The sequence below is a fragment of the Chlamydotis macqueenii genome, chromosome 22 (assembly GCF_036417535.1).
Source record: "Chlamydotis macqueenii isolate bChlMac1 chromosome 22, bChlMac1.mat, whole genome shotgun sequence".
NCBI classification, from domain to species: domain Eukaryota; kingdom Metazoa; phylum Chordata; class Aves; order Otidiformes; family Otididae; genus Chlamydotis; species Chlamydotis macqueenii.
This window is the reverse complement of record NC_141577.1, coordinates 1,458,762-1,484,589: the sequence shown is the minus strand read 5'-3', so window position 1 is coordinate 1,484,589 and position 25,828 is coordinate 1,458,762. Positions and strand designations below refer to the sequence as shown.

General features: G+C 52.5%; 3 protein-coding genes across 3 annotated transcripts in view; 1 reads left to right on the top strand and 2 right to left on the bottom strand.

Moving 5' to 3' along the window:
* The window catches only part of TSSK3 (testis specific serine kinase 3), a 79,855-nt gene extending 61,838 nt beyond the window's left edge, over window positions 1–18,017 (top strand). Inside the window, 1 exon segment of the mRNA XM_086764792.1 lies at window positions 17,356–18,017. Within this exon segment, the coding sequence (XP_086620918.1) occupies window positions 17,356–18,017 (662 nt within the window).
* The window catches only part of KPNA6 (karyopherin subunit alpha 6), a 105,781-nt gene extending 85,520 nt beyond the window's left edge, over window positions 1–20,261 (bottom strand). The window contains exon 1 of the mRNA XM_086765139.1: window positions 20,188–20,261. The gene's annotated coding sequence lies outside the window, so the exon portion shown is untranslated. The remainder of the gene's footprint in view (window positions 1–20,187) is intronic.
* Window positions 20,262–20,452: 191 nt separating this feature from the next.
* Window positions 20,453–25,769, bottom strand: BSDC1 (BSD domain containing 1). Its single transcript, XM_086765146.1, has 11 exons — window positions 25,730–25,769; window positions 25,554–25,614; window positions 24,796–24,912; window positions 24,032–24,202; window positions 23,860–23,914; window positions 23,344–23,459; window positions 22,906–22,974; window positions 22,617–22,698; window positions 21,886–22,425; window positions 20,802–20,905; window positions 20,453–20,500 (listed from the first exon to the last, which is right to left on the bottom strand). Exons 1-11 carry the CDS (start codon window positions 25,738–25,740, stop codon window positions 20,468–20,470), a joined length of 1,359 nt encoding a protein of 452 aa, XP_086621272.1. The 5' UTR covers window positions 25,741–25,769; the 3' UTR covers window positions 20,453–20,467.
* Window positions 25,770–25,828: the final 59 nt, after the last annotated feature.

Below are 25,828 nucleotides of genomic sequence, written 5' to 3'. Positions count from 1 at the left end.
TACAGACCATCAAACAAGTTTATTCCAGCAGAAGTAACAGAAGAGTGAACATATACCTGACCCAGAATTCGAGATATGCACTGATGGAAGCAGCTTCGTGAGAAACAGAAGAAGATTGGCTGGATATGCAATAACAACAACAAACTCTGTTATTGACGCAAAGCCGCTCTCAGTGAACACCTGAGCACAAAAGGCTGAATTGATAACTAGCCCTCATAAAAGCCCGAAAATGGACAGAAGAGAAAAAGTGAATATCTGGACTGATTTAAAGTGTGCTTTTGGAGCAGTACATGCCCATGGAGCCACGTGGAAAGAAAGAGGAACGCTGACAGCACAAGGAACTGTGGGATATTTGGAAAGCAATGGACACGTAGTGAACAATCCAGACACAATGGGACTGTTTCAGAGGCCTCTGCAGGCAGTAGGCCCTCCATGTAGTAGATGGGAATATGAGCAAGTGTATCAATGTACGCGAATGTAGCGAAGTGAGCTATGCGGATGGGAATATGGGCGAATGTATCGAAGTGAACAGGACCTGAGCACAATGGACAAAGCGAGTATACATGCTGAGAAGCAACGGTACAATAGACAAAGTAAGAAATACGTGACTATATCCAGTATACATCTTTAACCAATCAAATTAGGACTTTAGGAGTACGGACAGCACATACTAACCAATCAATGAATGACTTGCTATGTCTATATAATCTGAGCTATCTAGGCAATAAAGTGGCATTTGCTTGATCATATTGGTCGTCAGTGTCCGTGACTTCCGCGTCAACAAGGAACATCCATTAAACACCAAGAAGAAATTCTGCAATTGCTCCAAGTGGTGCAGAAACCCAAAGAAGTTGCAGTAATGCATTGCAAAGCCCACCAATTTGGGAATTCCCCAGTGCATATTGGAAATAAATTAGTCAATCAAAAGGCACAGGAGAGAGCAGAAAAAGGCATCATGACAATAATACCAGGTAAAGAAATGAAATTTGAACAACAAACCCCAAATTACAGTAAGGTTGATTTGGAATTAGACAAAAAGTGTGAAATTTGTTTAAAGAATAACCCTAGAAATATTAAATAACCACCCCCAGGAACCACATATACGGGAAACTTGCCTGAAAATTATTGGCAGATTGATTTTCCGGAATTGCCACAACAAAATGGATATACATATCTATTGGTATTAGTAGATATGGCCAAAAGTTTTTTTTTCCCTGTCGCACCGATAGCCAAGAGAAGTGGCAAAAAAAAAAAAAAATCTGTTAAAAGAAATAATATAATGGTTTAGAATCCCCAAAAGAATGTAATCAAACAGAGGTCCTCATTTTGTAGCTGAAATTATTCAAATATTGAGCAAAATTCTGGGAATTAAATTGAACTTACACACTCTTTTTGGCTATAATCTAATAGATAAGTAAAATTTGTCAGAAAATATCTTTAAAATGGCCTCACGCTCTTCCTTAAGCACTTCTGAGAATCACGATTCAATCCAGATCTAGGACTAAAATTAGTCCATATGTTAATGTATGGAAAATCTTATCAGACTCCAACCCTTGTTCAAAATGGGACTGTTCCTGGGGATAATGAAATGGAATTGTATTTGATATCCCTTGGAAGAACTCTGAATGCTTTAAAAGGGTATGGAACTGCCACGGAGCCTCTTTCTTTAGATTCCCCAGTTCACTATTTTTAACCAGGAGATTATGTGTACCTGAAAACTTGGGAATCAGAATCTCTTCAATAAAAATTGAAAGAACCATATCAGGTGCTTCGAACACCACGCAGCCCCTAAATTTGAAGATAGTGATTCTTGGATTCATTATTTGAGAGACAAGAAGCACCGCCTCCAAAACAGAAACAATGGATTTCTAAAGAAACATGTCATTTAAAGTTAACAGTCTCTCATCTGTACTGAATTAGACAAAATCATACCAAAATAATGAAATCTATCAACGGAATTTTAGTAGTAATGTTAATAATACTTTTTGACTTACTGATTAAGGAGATTAGTTATAAGTAAAAGAGACATTTAAAAAATAAAATAAGTCTCAAAGGGGGGAGACGTTACATGACATAAATGTTGAAAATTAAATATCAATATGAGGTGATTCTTGCTAACTGTAGAACTGTAGTCACATAGGTTAAATCTTCATAAAATTCGTTTGTTCCTAAAGGGAGTGGGACCCTAGAGATCTTATAATACGCATTTGTTAGAAGCTAGCCTAGCATATCTTTAATACAATGGTAAGTCCCAAACACCCCCAAACACCACCTGCAGAAATAGGCCCTGAGCCATCACTTTGGAGCCAGGAAAATCAAGGAGCATCACGACCTGTTCTCAAGACCAGAGATGGAGATTTCAAGGAGGAGTTTGACCAGCGAATTTGAGGAGGGGGCGCTCTGATGACCCCCAAGACCACCAGAAGACCCTCGACTCAAAAGACTGAGCATGCACAAGTGGGTGGGGAAATATTATAATGATGTCTTGGAAAGTTAATGTTTATGTACAATATTTCTCAGAAATCTAGTGAATATGTATAACAAGTGTGTATTTAACCTGTGCTGTTAATCAAACAGTTGTGCATGCTAGGTGGAGCGATCCCCCGTGCGCCCAGCGCTGCAATAAAGGAGTGCCTGCTTCCTCACTTCTCATTGCTGTTAAGGAGTTTTATTCCGGATTTCGGTAACAGCCGTGTAAAACTTGTCTCTCGAATGTCGGCCCTCGACCGCCTGACCTTGTCAGATAGCTCAACAACAGGCATAGCCACCCCTCAGAGCGTGCGGGCGGCACCTACAAAAACCCTAAATGAACAGACACGTGCTGAGATAATGCCCGAAACCTCAGTCTACGGGCATCTAGGTCCATCTCCTCATCCTTTACCCGGACGGCTCGCCCACCTAGCGTCCCTTGGTTCCGCTTGCCTCGTTGAGGCTGGCACACCGTCTGCAAAGCCCGAACAAAGATTGCTTAAAACCACATTGGCAGTGCGACAGTTGAAAAATAACCTCTGCTTCAGCCCTCCGACTGCAACTCGCCTTCACCGAGATTGCTCCGGAGCCCATCTCACACAGTGCTCATCAAAACAGACATTAAAATGTGAAAAAAAAAAAGTAATATCTCAGTTTAATGCTACAGCCACACTGCACTCGTTTGCTCTATTACTGCACACCAACTCACCTTCTTATCGTTCACCTCTCCTCCGTTGTGCTTTAGTGCTCGGCTTGACCCTCTGCATCTGTAGAAACATTAACGGCAAGTAAGTCACCTGCCTGCAGAGCGATAGCTTAGTGATCCCACAGAGATGACTAGAAAAGGTGATAAGCTGTCCTACACGCTGAAAAACATTAAGCCTTACACCCCTCCTCCTTTTTGAAATTCCACATATGGGTGCATACAAGATGCTCACCTTGACCCCTGGCAGGTAATCTCACTTTCAATCCTACTAAGGTGTGATATCAAGTACTCACACAGACTGCAGCAAAACTGGTGAAAGATACTACAGTCTCATCTTCAATGAAGTAGGAAGCTCCAGCAAGACACATGGCATCTAGAGTTAAAAATAAAACAAAAATCATTAAGCCATTTAGCTATCATTTAACACTTAATACAAACACATCAATACATTTTTTTTTAAATCATCCAGCTGCATACAGGTGCCCTTTTCACTACACATGCAGCTAAAACTTGACTGATTGTAGAAGTCCTACCTGAAACACACATCTCTACCACTCCAAATGTCAAAACACAGCTGCTTAAACAGCTTTGCAAGCTCAAAAGCCGCAAGTCATTGAAGAAAAAGCAAACCACTCACCCCCTAGAAAGCCAGGAACACCACGACCTCCCTCAGCCAGGACTGGGCCTCGTGTAGCCCAGGCCCCGCCCATCTCCATTCCCACAATCCCCTGGGAAAGAGGCGGGACCAGCTGGCAAAAGGGATAAAAGCAGCCAGAGGAGTGACAGGGAGCGTTCTGGTCTGCCTTAAGTTTATATCTCAGGGGGTAATGAATGGAGGAAATAGCCCTTAAGGAAAGGACAGTGCTGGCTCGTTTGCTGTAGCTCCATCTATTAAATTGGGAACCTGACCAGGTATGGAAAAAAAACTACACTACTACTATGTGTAGTTAGAAAGTCAACAGCTGTTGTACTGAGATACCAAAGACAAGAGATGTTGTACTTTAGTCCTGCTCAAGACCTGACTATGCAGTCTCTCTCTCACTATCCCCACTCCGTGTCTAAATAGGGAGAAATAATATAATAAAAAAGGCTTAGCACTTGCGATGAGAACAGGGAGACATCCTTAAAAAAACCATTGTGGACCAGGCTGAACTTGCAGACAACTATTTGGTTGTTATTAAAACCAAAGCAGGATGATATGAAAGAGAAGAAGATAACTTGCCCCATCCCTTCCTCTTCTTGGGCTTAACTTAATTTCAATTATGTCTATCTCCTCTCCTCCTCACCGTGTCCCCCCCCCCCCCTCCGCCCACCAAAAGGCATAAAAACAGGGAAGGGGGGTTAGGGACACTGCTTCACATGAAGTGTTAAGTAACTCCTTTCTCCCCACAAGAAACAACAGCTCGCATTCCTCCCCTGTTCCAGTCTGGGGTCCCCTCTACTGCCACAGTCCATTCTGACCTGCTCTGGCGTAGGTCCTTTTTCCATGGGATGCATTCCATCCATAACACCTGCCCCAACACAGGCCTTGCAAACACCACAACCTCAGCTGAGCATGTCTGCCCTAGCATGGGATCCTCCACGGGCTATAGGTGGATCTCTGCCCTGCTGTGGGCCTCAGTGGCAACAGAGACAGAGCTGGCTTTGCAATGGTCTTCACCGTGGCTTGCAGGGAAACCTTGGCCAGCAGCAACAGTACTCAAACCGCTGCTCGTAGAATGATTGAATCAAAGGATAGCAGGGGTGGGAAATGACAATGTAAAGGCAAAATAGTCCAAAATCGCTGCAAAGAACAGGAATGTATTAAATGAGAAAGGATTACTCACTGGCCATTCCCAGGGCATCTACAGCACCACAGACATTGGGGCTCCAGGCTTTCCCTGACGAACAGCGCTTCGACGTTTACCACCAACTGCATGTGGGCGCCCACTGGAAAAAAACCCCAGAAAAATTCACGAACGTCGGACGATTGCTCCCACACCAAAAGTGCCAGCAACTCAAGCTCTTGCTGCTCCTCAGCGCACATTCCCAGCGCATCTACAGCACCACAGACATCGGGGCTCCGGGCTTTCCCTGACCAACAGGGCTTCGATGTTTACCACCAGCTGCACCTGGGTGCCCACTGAAAAAAAACCCTGAAAAATCACGAACATTGGACGATTGCTCCCACACCAAAAGTGCCAGCCACTCAAGCTCTTGCTGCTTCTCATGGGCCATTGGCAGTGCATCTACAGCACCACAGACATTGGGGCTCCAGCCATTCCCTGACAAACACCACTTTGACTTTTACCATCAACTGCACATGGGCGCCCACAGTAAATTAACCCTAAAACTCAGTAACGTCGGACGATTGCTCCCACACCGAAAGTGCCAGCCACTCAAGCTCTGGCAGCTCCTCAGCGGCCATTCATGGTGCATCTATAGCACCACAGACATCGGGGCTCCAGGCTTTCCCTGACGAACAGGGCTTCGACGTTTACCACCAGCTGCACCTGGGTGCACACTGAAAAATAACCCCAAAAAATCACGAACGTCGGACGATTGCTCCCACACCAAAAGTGCCAGCAACTAAAGCTCGTGCTGCTCCTCACCGGCCGTTGATGCCGCATCTACAGCACCACACACACTGGGGCTCCGGGATTTCCCTGATGAACACCGCTTTGTCTTTTACCATCAACTGCACAGCAGATCGCTCTGAAGAAAACCGCTAAAAATCAGGAACGTCGGACCATAGCTCCCACACCAAAAGTGCCAGCAACACAAGCTCTTGCTGCTCCTCAGCGGCCGTTGACGCCGCATCTACAGCACCACAGACATTGGGGCTCTGGGCTTTCCCTGACAAACAGCGCTTCGACATTTCCCATCAACTGCACAGGGCCCCGTACTAAAAAAATAGCCTAAAAATCACCAACGTCGGACGATTGCTCCCACACCAAAAGTGCCAGCAACTCAAGCTCTTGCTGCTCCTCACCGGCCGTTCATGCTGCAACTACAGCACCACAGACATCGGGGCTCCGGGCTTTCCCGGATGAACAGTGCTTCGGAGTTTAACATAAACTGCACAGGGGCAGCCAGTAAAAAATTTGCCCTGAAATGTGCGAACGTCGGACGATTGATCCCACACCAAAAAATCTCGGAGCCCCGATGTCTCTGGTGCTGTAGATGTGCTGTGAATGGCCGGAGATGAGCAGCAAGAGCTTGAGTTGCTGGCACTTTTGGTGTGGGAGCAATCGTCTGACATTCGTCATTTTTAGGGTTTTTTTTTTTCTGTGGGCGCCCATGTGCAATTGATGGTAAAAGTCGAAGCGCTGTTCGTCAGGGAAAGCCCGGAGCCCCGATGTCTGTGGTGCTGTAGATGCGCTGCCAATGGCCGCTGAGGAGCAGCAAGAGCTTGAGTTGCTGGCACTTTTGGTGTGGGAGCAATCGTCTGACGTTCGTGTTTTTTATGGGGTTTTTTTTTTTGGGCTCCCATGTGCAGTTAATGGATATCGTCGAAGCGCTGTTTTTCAGGGAAACCCCGGAGCCCCGATGTCTGTGGTGCTGTAGATGCGCTGTGAATGGCCGGTGAGGAGCGGCAAGAGCCTGAGTTGCTGGCACTTTCGGTGTGGGAGCAATCGTCCAACGTTCATGATTTTTAGGTGATTTTTTTTCTGTGGGCGCTGTTGTGCAGTTGATGGTAGATGTCGAAGCGCTGTTCATCAAGGAAATCCCAGAGCCGCAATATCAGTGGTGCTGTAGGCGCGCTGTGAATGGCCGTTGAGGACCAGCAAGAGCCTGAGTTGCTGGCACTTTTGGTGTGGGAGCAATCGTCCGACGTTCGTTACGTCTTCCTCTGGTGGCTTTCCAAAATCTTTGCCTTCTGGCCAGTCTGTAATTACTTCTAATATGCCTGGGCGATTGGGGTTTCCTATTCGGGCCCACTGTGTGAGCAGTGCAACCCACTTGCTCCATGTAGCATCCGTTGCATGATGCGCAGAGGGGACCCTTCCTTTGAACATCCAGCCCAGCACTGGCAGTCGGGGTGCCAAGAGGAGCTGTGCTTCAGTACCAATCACTTCTGAAGCAGCTCGAACTCCTTCGTATGCTGACAGGAAATGTATGGATCCCCCACTTGCTTCCCCAATTTGTATTTTAAGGGTCTGCAAAAGTAAGCCTCTTCAGTCTGGCCTGTCGCACCTTTCACTGTAATATAATCCTTTTCCAGAGGCATCAAAGCTTGATTCAGAACAGAATAAGTCGCTCCCGTGTCGACTAAAAATTTGATTTCTTTTTGTTCTTCCCCTAACTTTATTTTTCTAAGAGGGCGGCTAGTCAATTTTCTTCATCCACCTGAGCTACCGTTTTCCCTTGATTGTTGCGCCATCTAGCGTTCCTTTGGCGCTCAGGGCACTTGTTCTTCCAGTCTCCGGTCTTTTTATATAGCGCACATTGATTCCTACCCAGAGGCGTCAGCCCACGCATTGGTTTAACTTTAAATTTCCGATTTTCATTTTTCTCTTCCCACAGCTAGTATTTTCTTCTGGTCTCGCCTGTAACTTTCCTCTCGATTGCTAAATATTCTCCGTGCTTCTTCTAATAACCTTTCTAAGGCTCTGTTTTCAGGAGGTCTTAGTTTTTGCAATTTGCGCCTAATATCCCCTTGTGATTGTCCCAAAAAGAAGTTGCTGTGCGCCGTCCTCTGAATTCGGATCTAGAGATGTGTGCCGGTGCATCGCATCTCTTAGTCGGGCTAGGAACTCGACCGGCGTTTCAGAAGGACCCTGTCTGACTGCATATAACATTGCCCAACTTATTATTCTGGGAATTGCTTTTTCCATCCCTCTGAATATCCATTCCTGTAACCTTTCCATATCAGCAGAGCAGTTTAGATCCCATGTCGGGTCGAACAAGGGAAACCATTCTCTATAATTACCTCTCTTTATATCATACTGTTCCTTTGCAAGCTCTCCTGCTGTTTTTATAATTAGTTGTTTCTCAGTTTCAGTCAGGCAATCCAATAACAATTGTATGTCACGCCAGTCGGGATTGTGTTGTTTCACCATAAATTTAAAATTTTGTGCTGTATTTATCAGATCATTTCGGTATTCTCGGGCAACCTCTTTCCATTCTTTCAGATCGGCGCCTGTGAATGGGATTTTTATCTTGATGGTTCCTCCGTCTGGATTTACGGCTTCTCGGAGTAGTGCCTGTAAGACAGTCTTCCGTCCAGTGCGTGAAGACACTGGGCTACTTGGAGCCGTAGGGGGGGGGCTCTTGTGTATCCTTCTGTGGAGGCCCTTCTTGGTAGGGATTTATTAGAACAACTAGAAGCAACAATCAAATTTAAGCAAGGGGAAGTTACTCTGGAGGTAAATGATCACCAATACGTTCAAATTATGAGTCTATCCTTGGTCAGTACCCCTGCAACAGGAGAAATTGGTGCAAGAATTGTTGACCAAGTATATCCCGGAGTCTGGGCAACCGATACACCGGGACGAGCAAAGAACGCACCACCAATAATAGTAAAACTAAAGGAGGGACAGAGTGCCGTAAGGATCAAACAATACCCACTGAAAAGGGAAGATAGGGAAGGAATTTGTCCTGTCATAGAGCGGTTCATAGAACTAAGACTACTAAAAGAATGTGAGTCAGAATTCAATACACCTATACTTCCAGTTAAGAAACCTGATGGGTCCTATAGGATAGTTCAAGACTTAAGAGCCATCAACAAAATAACAGAGGACCTGTGGTAGCTAACCCCTATACCCTATTAACCATGCTAAAACCTGATTTAGCTTGGTTTACGGTCCTAGATTTAAAAGATGCTTTCTTTTGCCTCCCTCTCCATGAAGCCAGCCAGAAAATTTTTGCTTTCGAATGGGAAAATCCCAAAAGTGGTCGAAAGACCCGGCTCACATGGACGGTGTTGCCGCAGGGTTTTAAAAATAGCCCCACAATTTTGGGGAATCAGCTAGCAAAGGACTTGGAATCATGGGAACCACCATCAGAAGAAGGGAAGGTGTTACAATATGTAGACGACCTTCTTATTGCAACCAGAACCAAAGAATCCTGTGTCATTTGGACCGTGAGTCTGTTAAATTTCCTGGGACTACAGGGATATCGGGTTTCTAAGAAAAAGGCACAGGCGTTGTTACAACCCCAGGTCACGTACCTGGGGTACGAGATCAGTGCCGGACAACGGATCCTAGGACAAGCCCGGAAAGAGGCCATATGCCAAACCCCCCGACCACAAACTATAAAGGAACTACGGACATTCTTAGGAATGACAGGGTGGTGCCAACTTTGGATATGTGATTATGGTCTACCTGTTAAGCCACTCTATTCCCTGATAGCAGCTAACCAAAAGGATCTCCAGTGGGATGCTGAGTCAGATCGAGCCTTCCATCAGCTGAAGAAAGCCCTGATGTCGGCATCAGCATTGGGACTTCCTGATGTGAGTAAGCCATTTTTTCTATTTTCCCACGAAAAACAAGGAATGGCACTAGGAATATTGGCACAAGATTTGGGACCATACAGACGGGCGGTAGCATACTTCTCCAAACAGCTGGATGCCGCTGCGAAAGGGTGGCTGTTCTGGTTTTGTTAGTGGGGGGGGGGCCTAAGGTGGCAGCTTCTGTAGGAAACTGCCAGAAGTCGCTCCCCTTTGTTCAGTGGACTTGGCTGGGCCTGGAGCGGACCCACTGCTGGCCAAGGCCGAGCCAATTGGTAGCAGAATGTTCTGTGATAACGCCTCTGCGATAACATATTTAAGAAGGGGGAAACAGAAAAAAAAAAGGGAGAGATGTGAAGCAGCTGAGCGGGGGGGAAGCGCGAGCCTTGTGGACCTTGCAGGCCTCACCCTCTGGCCTCCCGCCGGGCAGCCGACTGGGCCCAACTCGGCCCGGCCTGGCTGCAAGAAGTGGAGAGGAGTTGAGCAGTTGAAGTGAATAAGATGTAAAAAGGATCCAGAGAGGCGTCTGCCAGCCTGTTGCGAGGAACGGCTGCAGACGCCAAGGTCAGTGAAGGAGGAGGGGGAGGTGTAATATGGCTTCTGGCCAAGATTCCTCTGCAACTCGTGGTGACGACCATGGTGGAGCAGGTTGTCCCCCTGCAGCCCATGGAGGTCCACGGAGGGGCAGAGATCCACCTGCAGCCTGTGGAGGACCCCACGCCGGAGCAGGTGGAGGCCTGAAGGAGGCTGTGGCCCGTGGAGGCCCCGCTGGGACAGCCGTTCTAGAGGGACTGCACCCGTGGAAGAGATGACCCACGCCGGAGCAGCTTCACGGAGGACTGTGGCCCGTGGGAGGGACCCCACGCTGGAGCAGAGGAGGAATGCAAGGAGTTCTTCCCCCGACGATGACACAGAGGCGTAAAACAACACGTGATGAACTGACTGCGACCCCCATTCCCCCCCCCCGCCCCCGACCCCCCCCTCCATGCCGCTCGGGAGGGGAAGGTAGTAGAGATAATGTTAAGCCCGGGAAGAGGGAGGGGTGGGGGGAGGTTATCTTGTTCCCTGTCTCATTCTCCTGCTAGTTTTAGAAATAAATGAGTGTTTTTCCCCAAGTCGAGTCTGTTTTGCCTGTAACGGTAACTTTACAAATTTCTCCCCGTCCTTATCTCAAACCTCGAGCCGTTTTTCTTATATCATCTCCCCCTATTCTCTCGGAGGGTGGGGGGAGCGAGAGAGAGACTGTGTAGTCTGGTCCCGATCGGGGCTGAACTACGACAGTGGCCCAGCTGTCTGAGAGCAGTAGCAGCTGTCATTCTAAACATTCAAGAAGCCTGAAAGTTCACTCTAGGCCAGAAAATGACTGTCCTAGTTTCCCAGACTGTATCTGCGGTCCTTGAAGCAAAAGGAGGGCATTGGCTTTCCCCACAAAGGTTCCTGAAATATCAAGCTATAATGGTTGAACAGGATGATGTTGAAATCGTGACCACAAACATCATCAATCCGGCCTCATTCCTTGATGGGAACATCGGGGAGCCGGTGAGTCATGACTGCTTGGAAACAATTGAAACCATGTATTCTAGTCGAACGGATCTGTCCCTGTCGATGGAGCCGAACATTGGTTCACCGATGGAAGCAGCTATATGTTAAATGGAAGGCGACATTCCGGATATGCTGTTACCACTTTTGAAAAGGTGATAGAGTCCAGGCCACTATCAGCCGACGTCTCAGCCCAAAAGGCCGAGATCATAGCCCTTACCTGAGCCCTGGAGAGAGCCCAGGGAAGGACTGTAAACATTTGGACTGACCCTAAATATGCCTTTGGGGTGGTACATGCCCATGGAGCAATATGGAAGGCAAGAGGACTGTTAAATTCTCATGGAAAAACCATCAAACACGCAGAAGGGATTTTGAAAATCCTGAATGCAGTCCAGCTTCCCAAAAAGGTGGCAATTATGCATATTAAAGCACACCAGAAAGTGAGCACAGAATTGGAAAGAGGAAATGAGCTGGCAGATAGGGAAGCAAAACAAGCAGCTAGAGAAACAATCAAGGTAGAGGGTGCGCTAATACCTGATGGACAGGTATTTCTAGAAGGTAAACCAGAATACACAAAGGAAGTCGGCAAACTTATTAATGATCTAAAGGGGTCATATAATGAGGAAGGGTGGGCCAATTACTACCCCTCACACGGGAGGGCAGTAATTCCCTCCTACATGATATGGTCAGTAGTCCGAGAAGAACATAGAAAAAGACACTGGGGGGAGGGGGGGGCAGAAGCCCTATATAAAGATCTCATCAGGAACATAATAGCGCGAAACTTAGACACTACCGTTAGACAAGTAACTCAACAATGTGATCTTTGTCTCCAGACTAATCCTAAAGTTGTAAAAGGGCCGAAACTTGAAAAAATCGGAAAGGGGAATGGTCCGGGACAACGTTGGCAGATTGATTTCTCAGAACTCCCTAGAAAAGGGGGGTATCGATACTTATTAGTACTTACGGATACCTTTTCAGGCTGGCCAGAAGCTTTCCCGTGCGGAACTGCTAAAGCCTGGGAAGTAACCAAAATACTGCTCCAGGAAATAGTACCTAGGTTTGGAGTCGCAGCAGTAATGTCCTCGGATAGAGGACCACATTTTGTGTCCAGAATAGTACAAGCAATTAGCCACCATCTAGGGATAGAGTGGCAATTACATACCTCTTACCGACCACAATCAAGTGGCCAGGTGGAGAAAATGAATCACCCAATCAAACAACAGATTGTCAAGTTGGGTCAGGAAACTAATCTAACTTTACCATTAGCTCTTATACGAATACGAACCAGACCAAGAGCAAGAGAAGGGCTTAGTCCATTCGAAATTCTATATGGACGACCCTATGGGGTACAAAAGGGAACGTCTTCACAAATTGGTGAAGAAATAATGACCTCCTATATGGTGGCACTAAACAAACAATTAAAAAGAATTGAAAAACATGCAATGGGAACACGTCGTAGGGGTCTGGATGGGCCTGTTCACGATATACAACCAGGGGACTATGTATATGTTAAGTCTCTTACAGAAAAAACTCTGGAACCACAGTGGGCCGGACCTTTTCAAGTCCTCCTCTCCACCTACACGGCAATTAAGGTAAAGGGACAGAACTCCTGGATACACCATACTCGGATCAAGAGAGCCTCTGCAACCTTGTGGAAAGTAACTCCAGACAACAACGAAGACTTGAGACTTAAACTCGTTCGAACGGATAAGGGCGGGAACAGTGCAGTAGTGAACCGGAGGGACACCACAGCAAACGATACCGGACAAAGAAACCGGGACCGGCCAGTAACTAATCTCGCCCAAATCTGTCATCGGTGCAGTTTATATCTTATTTGTCATTTTATTATAGGAAATATAAAACCCATTTTAGCAGGTCACCAAAGGCAGTACATTATCTACAGAAGTAGCTGTACTAATCCACTAGACCAACTAAATCCTAAAATGACCAATTGTTTAATTGGAATTGTGATTGGGCTTACAATATTTTCCTGCATCTTACCACTAACTTGTAATCAAAAGGACACCAAATGGCTGTGGTCTCACGCCTCCCTTGGGTTTACAGGAAGCATGGGACCACCTTTTAAACGGTCGGGCTTAAACTTGGCCACTGTGGTTATGCACAAAATGGAAATGTACTCAGGGCATGAGTGGGGCTGGGACAGAGGCAACAGGGATCCTTAATACTATGGTGCGCCCCGTTGTGATCTTATTGATTAGCTTAGGAGTTTTATTAATATTAACTATTGTGCTGTACCTATGGGTTTGGAGAATGTTTAAGAAAGTAACACTGTCGTAGTTCAGCCCCGATCAGGACCAGACTACGCAGTCTCTCTCTCACTCCTCCCACCCTCCGAGAGAACAGGGGGAGATAACGTAAGGAAAAACGGCTCGAGGTTTGAGATAAGGACAGGGAGAAATCCTTAAAGTTACCATCACGGGCAAAACAGACTCCTCTTGGGGAAAACTATTCATTTATTACTACAAACAGCAAGATAATGAGACAGAGAACAAGATAACCTCCCCCCACCCCTCCCTCTTCCCAAGCTTAACATTATCTCTACTACCTTCCCCCCCCCCGAGTGGCACAGGAGGGGGAAGAGGGAATGGGGATTGCGGTCAGTTCATCACGCGTTGTTTTACGCTGCTGCTTCATGGTTGGGGGAAGAACTCCTCACATTCCTCCCCTGCTCTGTTGTGGGGTCCCACCCGTACGCCACAGTCCTTCCTGAAACTGCTCCGGCATGGGTCATCTCTTCCACGGGGTGCAGTCTCTCCAGAACAGCTGTCCCAGCGGACCCTCCACGGGCCACAGCTGCCTTCAGGCATCCACCTGCTCCGGCGTGGGGTCCTCCATGGGCTGCAGGTGGATCTCTGCCCCTCCGTGGACCTCCATGGGCTGCAGGGGGACAACCTGCTCCACCATGGTCGTCACCACAGGCTGCAGGGGAATCTTGGCCAGGAGCCGCATTACTCCTCCCCCTCCTCCTTCACTGACCTTGGCGTCTGCAGCCGTTCCTCACAACAGGCTGGCAGATGTCTCTCGGGATCCTTTTTACATCTTATTCACTTCTCCTCTCCTCTCCACTTCCTGCAGCCAGGCCGGACCAATTCGGGCCCAGTCAGCCGCTTGGCGAGAGGCCAGAGGGTGAGGCCTGCAAGGCCCATAAGGCCTGCGCCTCCCCCTCTGTGCCTCTGCCCCCCGCTCAGCTGCTTCACATCTCTCCCTTTTTTTTTTTTTCTTCTGTTTTCCCCTATTTAAATACGTTATCACAGAGGCGTTATCATGGGACATTCTGCTACCAATTGGCTCGGCCTTGGCCAACAGCGGGTCCGCTCTAGGCCCGGCCGAGTCCACTGAACAAAGGGGAGCAACTTCTAGCAGTTTCCTACAGAAGCTGCCACCTTAGGCCCCCCCTCACTAAACAAAACCATGTATGATGCTTCATATCATTCAGGGAAACTGTTTAAGTAAAAGAATTTACTTAGTGTGATAAAAAGGGGGGATTGATATAGGGGACAATAAGTTAATCACAACTATATATGTATGCACTTAAAGAATTGTTGTAGTTCAGCCCTGATCGGGACCAGACTACGCAGTCTCTCTCTCACTCCCCCCCCACCCTCCAAGAGAACAGGGGGAGATTTGGTAAACAAAAGAAAACCAGGAAAAAAACCAAACCCGTGGGTTGAGATTGAACAAAAAGTAAATTTAACAGTAATGACAGAAGAAAACAAAACAGTGATGGAATACAAATATAGTATAATGGCTTACAACAAATCTCCACACCTAGGTTCTTCCACGTAGCAGGAGGCTCCCTTCACCACCCTCCTCACTTACATACTGAGCCCCAGCTGTTAGCTAATTAGTTAACTATCCCAGCCATAGGGGCTACCAGCTTCAGTACTCCACCCAGCTCAGGTAAATATTAACTCTATCCTAGCCAGAACCAGACAAGAATACAGTTATAAAACATAGTCACGTACCCATATAGCTTAGAGAAACAATTAATGGAAGAGGAAGTCTGTTTTTTTTTTCTTTTCCTGACGAAGGACTCATTTGTAAGGAGTGAGAAACAGTCCCTACGGCTCAGTGGGAAAAAAAATCTTAAAAATCCTGAACCTTTTGTTACATGGTGACCAGCTCTGAATACCCTTGCTGCTCCTCACCGGCTCTTGCTACCACACATACAGGCTCCAAACTCTGGGGCTCCGGGCTTCCCTAGACCACCAGGACAGGGTGGTAAAGATCTACAGGCGTAAAAAAAATCTACAGGCCAGGAAACATTGGGGCTCCAGGATTTCCTAGACCACCAGGCCTCCGACGTTTAACACCAGCTCAAGCTGTCCGCCTAGTGTTAAACCACAGCTTAAAAATGGTGAATGTCAGACAGCTGCTCCCACACCAGAAGTGTCAGCTCTGGAAGGTCTTGCTGCTTCTCACCAGCTCTAGGCACCACATCTACAGGCTCACAAACATTGGGGATCCGGCATTTCCTGGGACACCAGGACTCCGACGTCTACCATCACCTCAACTCAGCAGTCCCTTTTGAAAAAAATCTTAAAAATCACAAACGTCAGAAGACTGCTCCCACACCAGAAGTGACATTTCTGAAAGCTCTTGCTTCTCCTGCCCGGCTCTTGCCACCGCATCTACAGGCTCACAAATATTGGGACTGCGAGATTTCCTAGAACACCAGCACTCCAACGTTTACCACGGTGTACTTATGGCCGCCCAGTGAAAACACTCTTATATATCATGAACGTTGGACGATAGATCCCACACCAGAAGTGCCAGCTCTGAAAACCCCTCAGTGGCTCTTGCCACCGCATCTACAAGCCCAGCAACACTGGGGCTCCGTTCTTTCCTAGACAATCAGGACTCCGACTTTTGCCACCATGTACACCAGTAAACTTTCAGAGGTGGCACTTTTGGTGTTGGAGCAATCGTCTGACGTTCGTGATTTTTAAGATTTATTTCTCACTGTGCAGCAGCTCTAGGTGACGGTAAGTGTCAGAGTCCTGCTGGTGGAGGAAAGCCCAGAGACTCAATGTTTCTGAGCCTGTAGATGTGGTGGGAAGAGTCGGTGAGGAGCAGCAAGAACTTTTAGAGCAGGCACTTCCGGTGTTGGAGTAATTGTCTGACTGCCTTCTGCGCGGCTGGTTCCAAGTTGACGGTAAGTGCCAGCGTGCTAGCTGTGTAGGACAGTGAAGAGGCTGACGCGTGTGTGTCCGTAGAGCTGCTAGAAAGCGTACGTGACGAGCAGGAAGGGCTTTCAGAGCAGCCGGTTCTCGTCTTGGACAGTCGCCACACATCTGCACTTTTAGTGCCTCAGAACCCCGGACAGCTTGCAAAACACGGCTGTAACTGTCCCAGCGCAAGCTGTTCAGGAAAGCACAGAAACGCGATGTTCGCGTGCTTTTAGCGCTGCTCGCAAGAAGCCTCCGGAGCAGGCACTTCTCGTGCGGCAACAAGCGTGCCTGCTACGATCTTTCCCAGCCTCTTTTCCTCCGGGCAGCCGGCTTTAGCTGATGTGAAGTGTTGGTGGGCAAATCATCCAGAGAAGTGTAGCAATGCTTCTGGGCTGTTAGCAAGAGCGAGTGAAGAGCAGCCTTGCTTTCCTTGCTGACCCTTTTCACGTGGGAGATTAGCTGGACATTTGCCGCTTTAGTGCCTTGTTTCTTCTGCGCAGCTTGCACAAAGCTCATTGCGGCTTTCGCGGTTCGAGTTGTGCATCGCCGGAGCTCTGCGAGAAAGAGCGAGAGAAGAGCCGCGAAAGCTCCGAGTGCGGCCAGCTCGCGTGTGGCCGCGATGATGCGCTGTTCGTCGGTTGGAGGGCTCCAGGCTGAGGCACTGTTCCTCCTTGGAGGCTTTCAGTTCTCGGCAGAAAAGGAGTTTTCCACGCTTGCCACCTGAGAGCTGACGCGGGGGGCGGCCAGCGCTGGGGCATCCAGCGGGACAGCTCAGCGCCGAGGAACAGGACCTGTTCAGGTGGTCCCCCCGCCAACCGCAAGGACGGCAAAGCGCTGGCGGAGCCTAGCATCCATCCCCCCTCGACGAGCATCCCTCGGGGAACGGTACCACGCCGTGAGGAATACGGAACCAGGCACCCCCGGAACAACCTTCCCTCCCTCTGCCGAGTCCCGGAGCCAGCAGCTGGGGGCCGTCCCTGTCCCCACACCACGAGCAAACGCCTCTCCTCTCTCGGCAGAGTTCACTCAGGGCTTCCTGCCCCGGGAGCTCCAGATCACCACGTGCTTGGACCACAAGAACATCATCCACGTGCACGAGATGCTGGAGTCCGCGGAGGGGAAGGTCTGCCTCGTGATGGAGCTGGCGGAGGACGGGGACATCTTTGACTACGTGCTCCGCGAGGGCCCCCTGCCCGAGCCTCGTGCCAAGGCGCTCTTCCACCAGCTGGTCGAGGCCGTCCAGTACTGCCACGGCTGCGGGGTGGCCCACCACGACCTCAAGTGCGAGAACGCCCTGCTGCAGGGCGGCACCTTGAAGCTGACGGATTTTGGCTTCGCCAAGCTGCTCCCCTGGGACCACGGAGACCTGAGCTGGACCTTCTGTGGCAGCACGGCCTAGGCGGTGCCCGAGGTGCTGCAGGGCATGCCCCACGACAGCCGTAAGGGCGACATCTGGAGCATGGGCGTCATCCTCTACGTCCTGCTCTGTGCCCACCTGCCCTTCGACGACACCAACATCCCCAGGATGCTGCACCAGCAGCAGAAAGGCGCCTCCATCCCCAGGCACCTGGGGGTCTCCAAGGAGTGCCAGAACCTCCTGCAAATGCTCCTGGAACCAGACATAACCCTGAGACCCTCCATCGAGGGGGTCAGCAGGCACCCATGGCTGAGCAACCCTTGAGAAGTACTCGTCCCGCTCTCCCCAGATGGAAGAGATTGTTTCTAAAATGATGATAAATGTGGAGGTCAGTGTTTCCCAGCCAGCCAGCCCCACCAGTGGTGCGCCAGGCCTCTGGCCGGCGGAGATAAGGTTTGGTTCACACTCGAGCGTTTTTATCAGCTCACTCAAAGCCCTCAGCCACGGAGAAGCAGGGCAGACACGAGCTCTGAGCAGCCCGGGGCAGTCGGATCTGTGTTCCGGAGGCCACCTCAAGCACCAGCACAGCCCACTCGGCCAGGAGGACGAACCAGCAACGCAGCCCTGGCTGCGGGCACCCCAACTGCCCAGCTCGGTGAAGGCGCCGGGCGCCCCAGCCGCTCCTTGTCCCCATCCCCTCTCTCCCAGCATCCTCCTGAGCCAAGCAAACCTCCCGGGGCAGGTGGCAGGAAAGGGAAATTTAAAGCAGCTGCCACACAGACAGGCAGCCATCCCCGTCCCACAGGCAAAGGAAACGAGGACGCCCGACACACAGAGACTCCGTAGAATTCCTTTAATCACTGTTAACTGCAAGTCTGTAAAAGGTTTGGAGAAAGTCATCATTACAAAACTACCAGCTGTTAGAATTGTCCCTGGTTTTCACCCCCGCTAGAAAAGGCTCAGGGAGATGCAGGATAGTTCAGAACAGAGAATATTGCACAGACAACCAAACGGTTAATTTGACTAAAGAAAAAAAAAAAAGGTGACACAGATGAGAGCACTGCACCCTTGGAGCTCCGCTGCAGGCCCAGCGATCATCAAACCCCGAGGGAACAGAGCCCCCGCGCTGCCACCCCCCTGCTGTCGCCCACCCACAACGCGTTCTCCTGCTACAGCTGCGTTTCCGCCCGGGACAGGGAGAGGCTGCGGCACATCTCAGAGGCTGGGCTGAGCCCACCGCACAGCGAGCCCAGCCCCTGGCCCTCGCAGGTTCAGCAGGACAGACACGTGCTCGTGTGAGTGCCTGACGTCACCGGTGCCACCAATCCCCCCTGCTGCGGTTGAGAATCTCCCCAGAGGGGGGAAAAAAACCAACCAACTAAACAAAAAAAAACAACAAACCCCAACTCCAAGTGCAGCTGGGTTGCTGCTACCCAACACCAGAAGGAAACGCACGGCTCCGGTGAAGCAGCCCTGGTCGGGGCAGGGCAAAGGCAGCGCGTACAAAACCGCCGCCCGAGAGGCCAGGGACAGCAGCGAGGGCACGGTCCCTACAGGATCACGCTGCTCTGGCAACAGCCACCGAGGAGCATCGCGTGCCATTAGAAGGCCCCTGTCCCCGAAAGAGAAGCCGTGGGTGCAAAGGAAGCGTTGCAAGCAGTCCCAGGGGCGCGAGCGAAGGAACCCCCGTGAGCACAGCCAGGCGGGTGACCCCAGGGCGCGTGGGACGCGAGGGGACAGCCCCAGCCCCAGCCAAGGGGTACCACTCACGTTTGGGCGCCTCTGCCTCCCCTCGGGCTGGGAGAGGGGAAGGCCAAGCCTCAGCGCTGAGGCGGAGGTGAAGGTGGTCACTGGGCCAGACTGGAGCTTTGCAAGGGCCAAACTGGGCACTGCAAGGGAGGGGTTCTGCAGCCAGGGTGACCCAAAGCACCGTCCGCCCAGGAGCGCCCACGTAAGAGCAAGCCACGAGTACTTTGCTTGAGAAATTTAACTGGAAGTACACACAACCCAAGAGAAGGCAGCGCAGCTGCAGAGGGGAAAGCAGCAGGGCTCGGCTCAGAGGAGCTGCTCTTGCAACAGGGAACAGGAGTTTCCATCAAAAAAAAAAAAAATGCTTCCAAGACAAAAAGCCAGGCAGAAGTCCAGGGTTTGGCAGGGAGTTTGGCTCCTTCCAGCACGGCCCAGCTTCGGGTCAAAGCCACAAGCCGACAGCCTTTCAGTGCAGCAAGGAGTGCCACAGCAGAACAGCTTCCGCTGCAGCCCCTCCAGCCGCTCCCCGCGCAGGGGCTCTCTCCAGGGACGGCGTGGCCAGCAGTGCAGAGCGGCGAGCGAGCGGGCACAGCTGCCACCCCAGCGCCTCCGAACGGCTGCACTGCAGATGACGCGCACGCACACAAGCGGACAATCCGCCAGCCGGCGGTCCGGCCGCACCAGCAAACCCCGCCAGGCGCGCCAGCGCCCCAGCTCGCCCCGAGGACCCCGCACCGCACCCTACCTGCCTCCACCCGACGCCTTCGGGGCAGTCACTTTGGGCTCGGCCAGTCTCTAGGCCCTACTGAGATGGGCTCCCTAGCAGCTAAGGTACGAGAGAACTGCTTCCTCCTCCAGGTCCGAAGGGCTCAATCGAGTCACCACAGGATTTAGCAGGAACGAAACTCCTCCAGCCTGGAGCTGCAGTCCCCAGCACAGTCACACACAAAGGAACAGCCGGTCCGTGATTTAATTCACATTCGATGGTGGAAATGAGCCTGTGACACACACTGGAAGCAGTTGCTTTATTCCCAGTCTTCCCACTCTTCATCTTCCAGCTGCAAACAAGAGTAAGGTCGCTCAGTCTGCTTCTGCAACTCAACACTCACCTGTTACCAAATCCTCACGCCCAGGGCTCCTGAGCCAGCGCAAAGCCTGACACATCCCCACGCTCCCACACCCTCACAACAGGGATTTGCTTGCTCTGCTCCCTTGGGGAACTGGCACGCTCATCGCTCTCCAAGCGCGTCCGAGCGGCCGCTCTCTGCTGCGGCTAACACCCGCGAGTCCCGTGGCGAGGTCCCATGCCAGGCCTGCGTCCCCAAAGCCTGTGTGAGCCAGCACCTCCCCTCGACTCACCTCCCCAGACACTTCCACCTTCGAGAGCGCCAGCTGCACCTCCTCTTCAGTCATGTCCAAATCAAAGTCTTTTTCCCAGTCCTCGCTGATATCCGTGCTGGAGCCTGCAACCACAAACATCACACCTGAGCCCTCAGAGCTGCGCGTGCTCTCCAGACTGGCCAAAGCGCACGGCTGCCCGAGCAGGCCCACAGAGCCCCGCCCTTCAGGGGAGAAAGCCTCCCCGACTCGCAAGAGCAGGCTGGCAGCTCACTAACAAAAAATGGAACAGACCAAACCGCGCTTCCCTCACAGCAAGGTCTGGTTCAGACCAAGCGGGAGAGGCGAACACTGAAACGTGTTCTCCTCTGGCCTGGGATAATCAGGATGTGTCACGCTTCGGCCACACAGAAAATACAACAGACAAGGAACGACAGGAGTGACTCAGACACGGGGACTGTCAGTCCCCGACAGAAGAGCAACCTCCTGGTGCAGGAGTAGCAGGGACGCTGCCGCAGGTGATGCAGAGGGACGGAAACACCACGTTCCCTCACAGACCACAGTCTTGCCCCGGCAGCCAGCAGGCCAGCGACCAAAGGTCCGTCCCCGTTCAGCTGACAGACTTTTGATCTCCTGTCTGATTTGATTCCGCTCACCACAGACCAAGTTCACGGCACTTGGCCACTCTGCTAGGTGCTGGGTTACTCCCAGTGGCTTTATAACCCTAAAACCAGCAGAACCATTACTCTGGGAGATCTGGAGCAGGCTCTGCCAAAAGGCAGAGTCCCCTGCGATGAAAGGTTTGTAAACAGTGTCAGCCAGAGCTGTGACACGCCCCTCAGGTCCCAGGGGAGTCTCACCCTCCCTTCTCCAGGCACGGGGCTCAGGGCAGTGCCGCACGGGGCAGACTGTCACTGATGTGGCCAACCCGACCCTGCCCAGCAGCAGCAGGATTCGTTCCCAGCTCAGGTCAGACAACCTTTGGATCTAACCTTCCCGGGTGATTTCGGCAAATCACCCCTTCTCCCCTTCCCCATCATCACAACATCAGAGCCCTCTCCCCAAAAGCCGCCACCCCCAGCAGAAGGCGGCTGCACACACACACCTTTCTTGCCGTTGTTGGAGGGAGTGGATTTCCCGCTGTCCGAGTTCAGCTCAAAGACTCGTAGGTCTGTTGGTCCCTCCTCTTTCAGAGTCTCTGTCCTGCCCTGGGCTTTGCTCTCCCCCTCTCCGAGCTCTGTAACAGCCGGTTGCTCCGAGGACGCTGCTGACTGCCAGGCAGGTGCAGAAGGACGACCGGGCTCTGGGGGCTTTGGCAGGGAGCTCTGCTCCTCCGAGGTGGCCTCCAGCAGCCTCTGGGAGAGGTCTCCGGTCCCAGCTGGTTGCGCTCCAGTCTGTAGCTGCGCAGCAGGCACGGAGGCAGGGTTTGCAATCTGAGTCACAAGGGAGACGCTCTCACTGCTCCCAGAGGGGCTCCCCTCCGCTGCGGCCGGCTCCGGAGGGAGGACGGCCCAGCTTTCCTCTGAGGGTCCCTTGTGAGCAGCGTGGTGGCTTCCCTCCAGGGCTGCAGGGGCAGATTCTCTCTCTGCTGCTTCTGGAAATATCACGTTTGCACAAGGCAGGGGCGACATCCCCAAGAACTCCTCTGTAGGAAGGCAGGAGGGAAGCGAGAGACATTTCAGCAAGCGCAGAGCAGCTGACAGGGCGGCAGGGTTGGCTGCAGCTGGGCTGCATGGAGCTGAATCTGCGGGAGCGAGGAGGAGCCACCGCCCTCCCTAACCGAGATCGGCCAAGGTCTGCACCACCCCCCTGCGGATCCCCTACCACCTGACCCACCTTCATCCTCCTCCCAGCCCGGCTCCTCCTGGTGAATGCTCTGCTCCGCTCGCTGCTTCAGAGCCTCCCTCCGGGCTTCATCCTGCAGGGAACTCAGCGTCAGCAGCCGCTCACGTCCCCCATCCCTTCCTCCCCAAGGCACCTTGGTGCCAGCGGCAACAAGGACGCAGACAAGGCAGCCCAGATCCCAGCTCTTCCAGGAAAAAGTATCTCTGCCTCTTTGGCCCGCATCAGAGCACTCCTCAGCTGGAGTGCCCGCCACGGGGGCAGACCCCCACCCCTGACCCACCTGCTCCAGGCGATGCACTTTGTAGAAGTAGCGCTGCCAGAATTCGGAATGGGAAACAGCCACAGGGACCTGGGAGCGACACGGGAAATGCGATGAGTCCCTTCAGAGGGAGGGCTGCAGCTGCTGCCTCGCTCCTCTCTCCTCCCAAGCCTTGCAGCCACCCTCGTAACCCGCACAGACGTGGGACCGAGCCTCAGGTACGTGCTGGCAGACGTTCAGACACACATCAGGCAGATACAGAGGAACTTCTGTTCCAGGCTCGCGACAAACAAGCAGGGAAAATGAACAGGGAATACGCTGCCTAATATCCAGGTGCCAGCTCACCGTGCAACCTCAGTCCTTCGTAACATCAGCTCCAGGGCCCGAGCGGCTCAGGGCTTCCCTGCACCGCGCCCCCAGTCAGAACTCGCCCGCTGCAGCGGCCAGGCAGGGCCTTACCATCTTGGTGTAGAGAGCCCGGATGGAAGGGCTGGTCGCCAGCAGCTCCGCGATCTCCCCTTTCCTCGCCTCCAGGTTAAACTGAGAGAGCCAGGCGTCGAGGAGCTCGGCAGGGCCTGCACAGGACAAGCACACAGATAACAGGCCTCAGCACAAACGAGGCAGGAACAGTCTGGGGAAGTTTCCTTGGGAAGGTGCTGTGGACCGGAGCAGCCGGGGTAAGCAAGGAGCAAAGAGCAGGGAGACAGGGGTCTCTGAGCCCACCCCACGCCGTGGGTGCTCTGCCAGCACAAGCCACACGGCGCCAGCTGCAGCGGCAGCTCAAACTGGCCCAGGAAACTCTCCGTCGAAGCTGGCCCCCAACGCAACAAACGGATCTGCTCTCCGCAAACGGTCACCCCATCTGCAGCCAAGGCAGCAGCCCCGCTGGCAAAGGGCTCTGGGCAATTCGGGACGGCCCGCAGACCCCGCGCAAGGGCCAGCCGTGCTCAGCAGCCCCGCGGAGCCCTCCCGTACCGTCAGGTTCGTTGCAGTAGGTGGCTGGGTCTGACTGGAGGGTGTAGAGGCGAGCCTGGAGGAGAAGACGAACAGGGCAGAGCCGTCAGCAGCGGGGCAGGGGCAGAGCCCCGGGAGGACGGGGCTCAGGACGCCAGATCCCAGGGAGAAGCTCCGGGAACGGGGCACTCACCTTGGCACTGTCATAGGGCTCTGTGGTACCTGTGGGCGTTGCCATCAGCGTTATGACATCACAGTCGATGGTCTTATCCGGCGAGGGAGCAAACGTATCCGAGATGACGCCCAGGAAGTCAGAGAGCCCTTTCCTCACCTTCTCAGTCGCACCTGAGGAGCCTTCCGTCCTCTTGAAGGGAAAAAGCAGTGCAGTGTGACGGCGCCTGCAGCAGCAGGACAAGCCTCAGCCTTTTCTGGACAGGTTCCCCTAAGGAAGCAGGACGTCTCTCCCTTCAAAAAAGTGCTAATGAGGCAACTGTGCAGCCAGGGCCGGGCCAGGAGAAGGGCGTGGTGGCAGGCACCAGCCTCAGGGGGCGGTGGGGCAGGAACTGAGCCCGGGCGTTGTGGGGAAGGACGCGGCCAGGCCCGGGGACTGGCCGGTGCAGGGGTCGCGCTGCCACAGCGGCAGCCGTGCGGGGCTAAGGCTGGCAGCCTGCGCGGAGATCCGATGTAATTCTACAGTGACACTGCCAGTATCCCACTGCACTGGGAGAGGGAAGGCACAGGGAACCCTCCTCCACTCGCCTCCAGAGGCTCCTCTCCACCGCAGCAAGGAAACACTGCACGGCGCCCAGTGCCAAACCTGCGCCAGGGAGAAAGTCCAAGACCTGAAACCCGTGGTTCACACGCTGGGGTTCGGTCAGGGGACCGCGTCCTCGGAGGCCGTTCACGCCCCGCTTTGCTTTCTGCGACAAGAATCCCAGCTCTCACTCCCATACTCACTGCCAGCCTGTCCTTGACCACGCTGGCCGTAGCAGCGATAGTGCAGGCTGTGTCATGCTGCACTACTTGAGTGAACTCAGCCAGGTCTCGTTTCATGAATTCCAAAGCTTCTGCGGACTGCAAGAAGGCGACAGAGAGACTGCACAATCTTTTTGCTCTCCAACAAAGCCAGGGTCACCCTGGGAACACCCGGCACATTGCAAAGATGGAAGCACGAGCGCCTTTAGGCCAGCTGAGCCCTCGCCCCGGCTCCTGCAATGGGTGAGGCCATAACAACCACAATGACAACAGATACAGCTATGCCCAGAACATGTTACAGTGGGCTTTTTTAGGCTAGGATAAGAAAATATAGGTTAGAAAAAGCATGGTTCTGAGGTTTTTGTACAATTAACACGAGCAAAGGTGTCACAGACAGGAAATTACACATCAGAAAGCGACGCAGCACGCACACACCCTCCCTGCTCAGGCAGTGATCTCCCGTTTCCCCACCGAGAGAGCCCGACGCTGCGCCCCTCGGCCGTAAGAGCCCAGCGCAGGCCAGCCCCCCAGCTCCCCGAGTTCCGACAAACACATCGGTGCTCCCTCTGCACGTCCAGATCCATCCCTCCGCGGGGTCGCGGGCCGCGCTGGGCTCCCCAGGCAGTCGCTAAGGCCGGGCTCGGAAGGCGCCGGAGCCGCTGCCGACGAAGGCCAGCCCCGCAGGGACAGCGGGGAGGGGATCCGGCTCCCGCGGCCCGCAGACCCCCGGCGCCTCCTACCTTCTCCTTGACGGCCTGGTAGCTCTGCTGCAGCCAGCTCCGCCACCAGCCCGCGTCCTCCCTGCCGCGGGACACGCGTGTCAGAGTCAGCGCCAGGCCCCCGCGCCCCTCTCTCCCCCCGCCGCCGCCCCCGGGCCCGGGCCCAACCCGCTCCCCCTCCGCGGAGCCCAACTCACCCCTCCGCCATCTTGGCGGCCTGACGTCACCGATATTTACCGACCCCTCACTCCTGCAGGCCCCGCCCCCGCGGGCCGTGCCTCCGCGCTGACGTCACT

What these genes read in the sequence shown, in the direction of transcription:
- BSDC1 (XM_086765146.1), bottom strand. An exon ending in AAGTGCATCGCCTGGAGCAG is followed by an intron (nt 22,699 to 22,905) that starts GTGGGTCAGGGG and finishes AGTTCCCTGCAG; the next exon opens with GATGAAGCCCGGAGGGAGGC. An exon ending in AGGTGGAAGTGTCTGGGGAG is followed by an intron (nt 20,501 to 20,801) that starts GTGAGTCGAGGG and finishes TCTTGTTTGCAG; the next exon opens with CTGGAAGATGAAGAGTGGGA.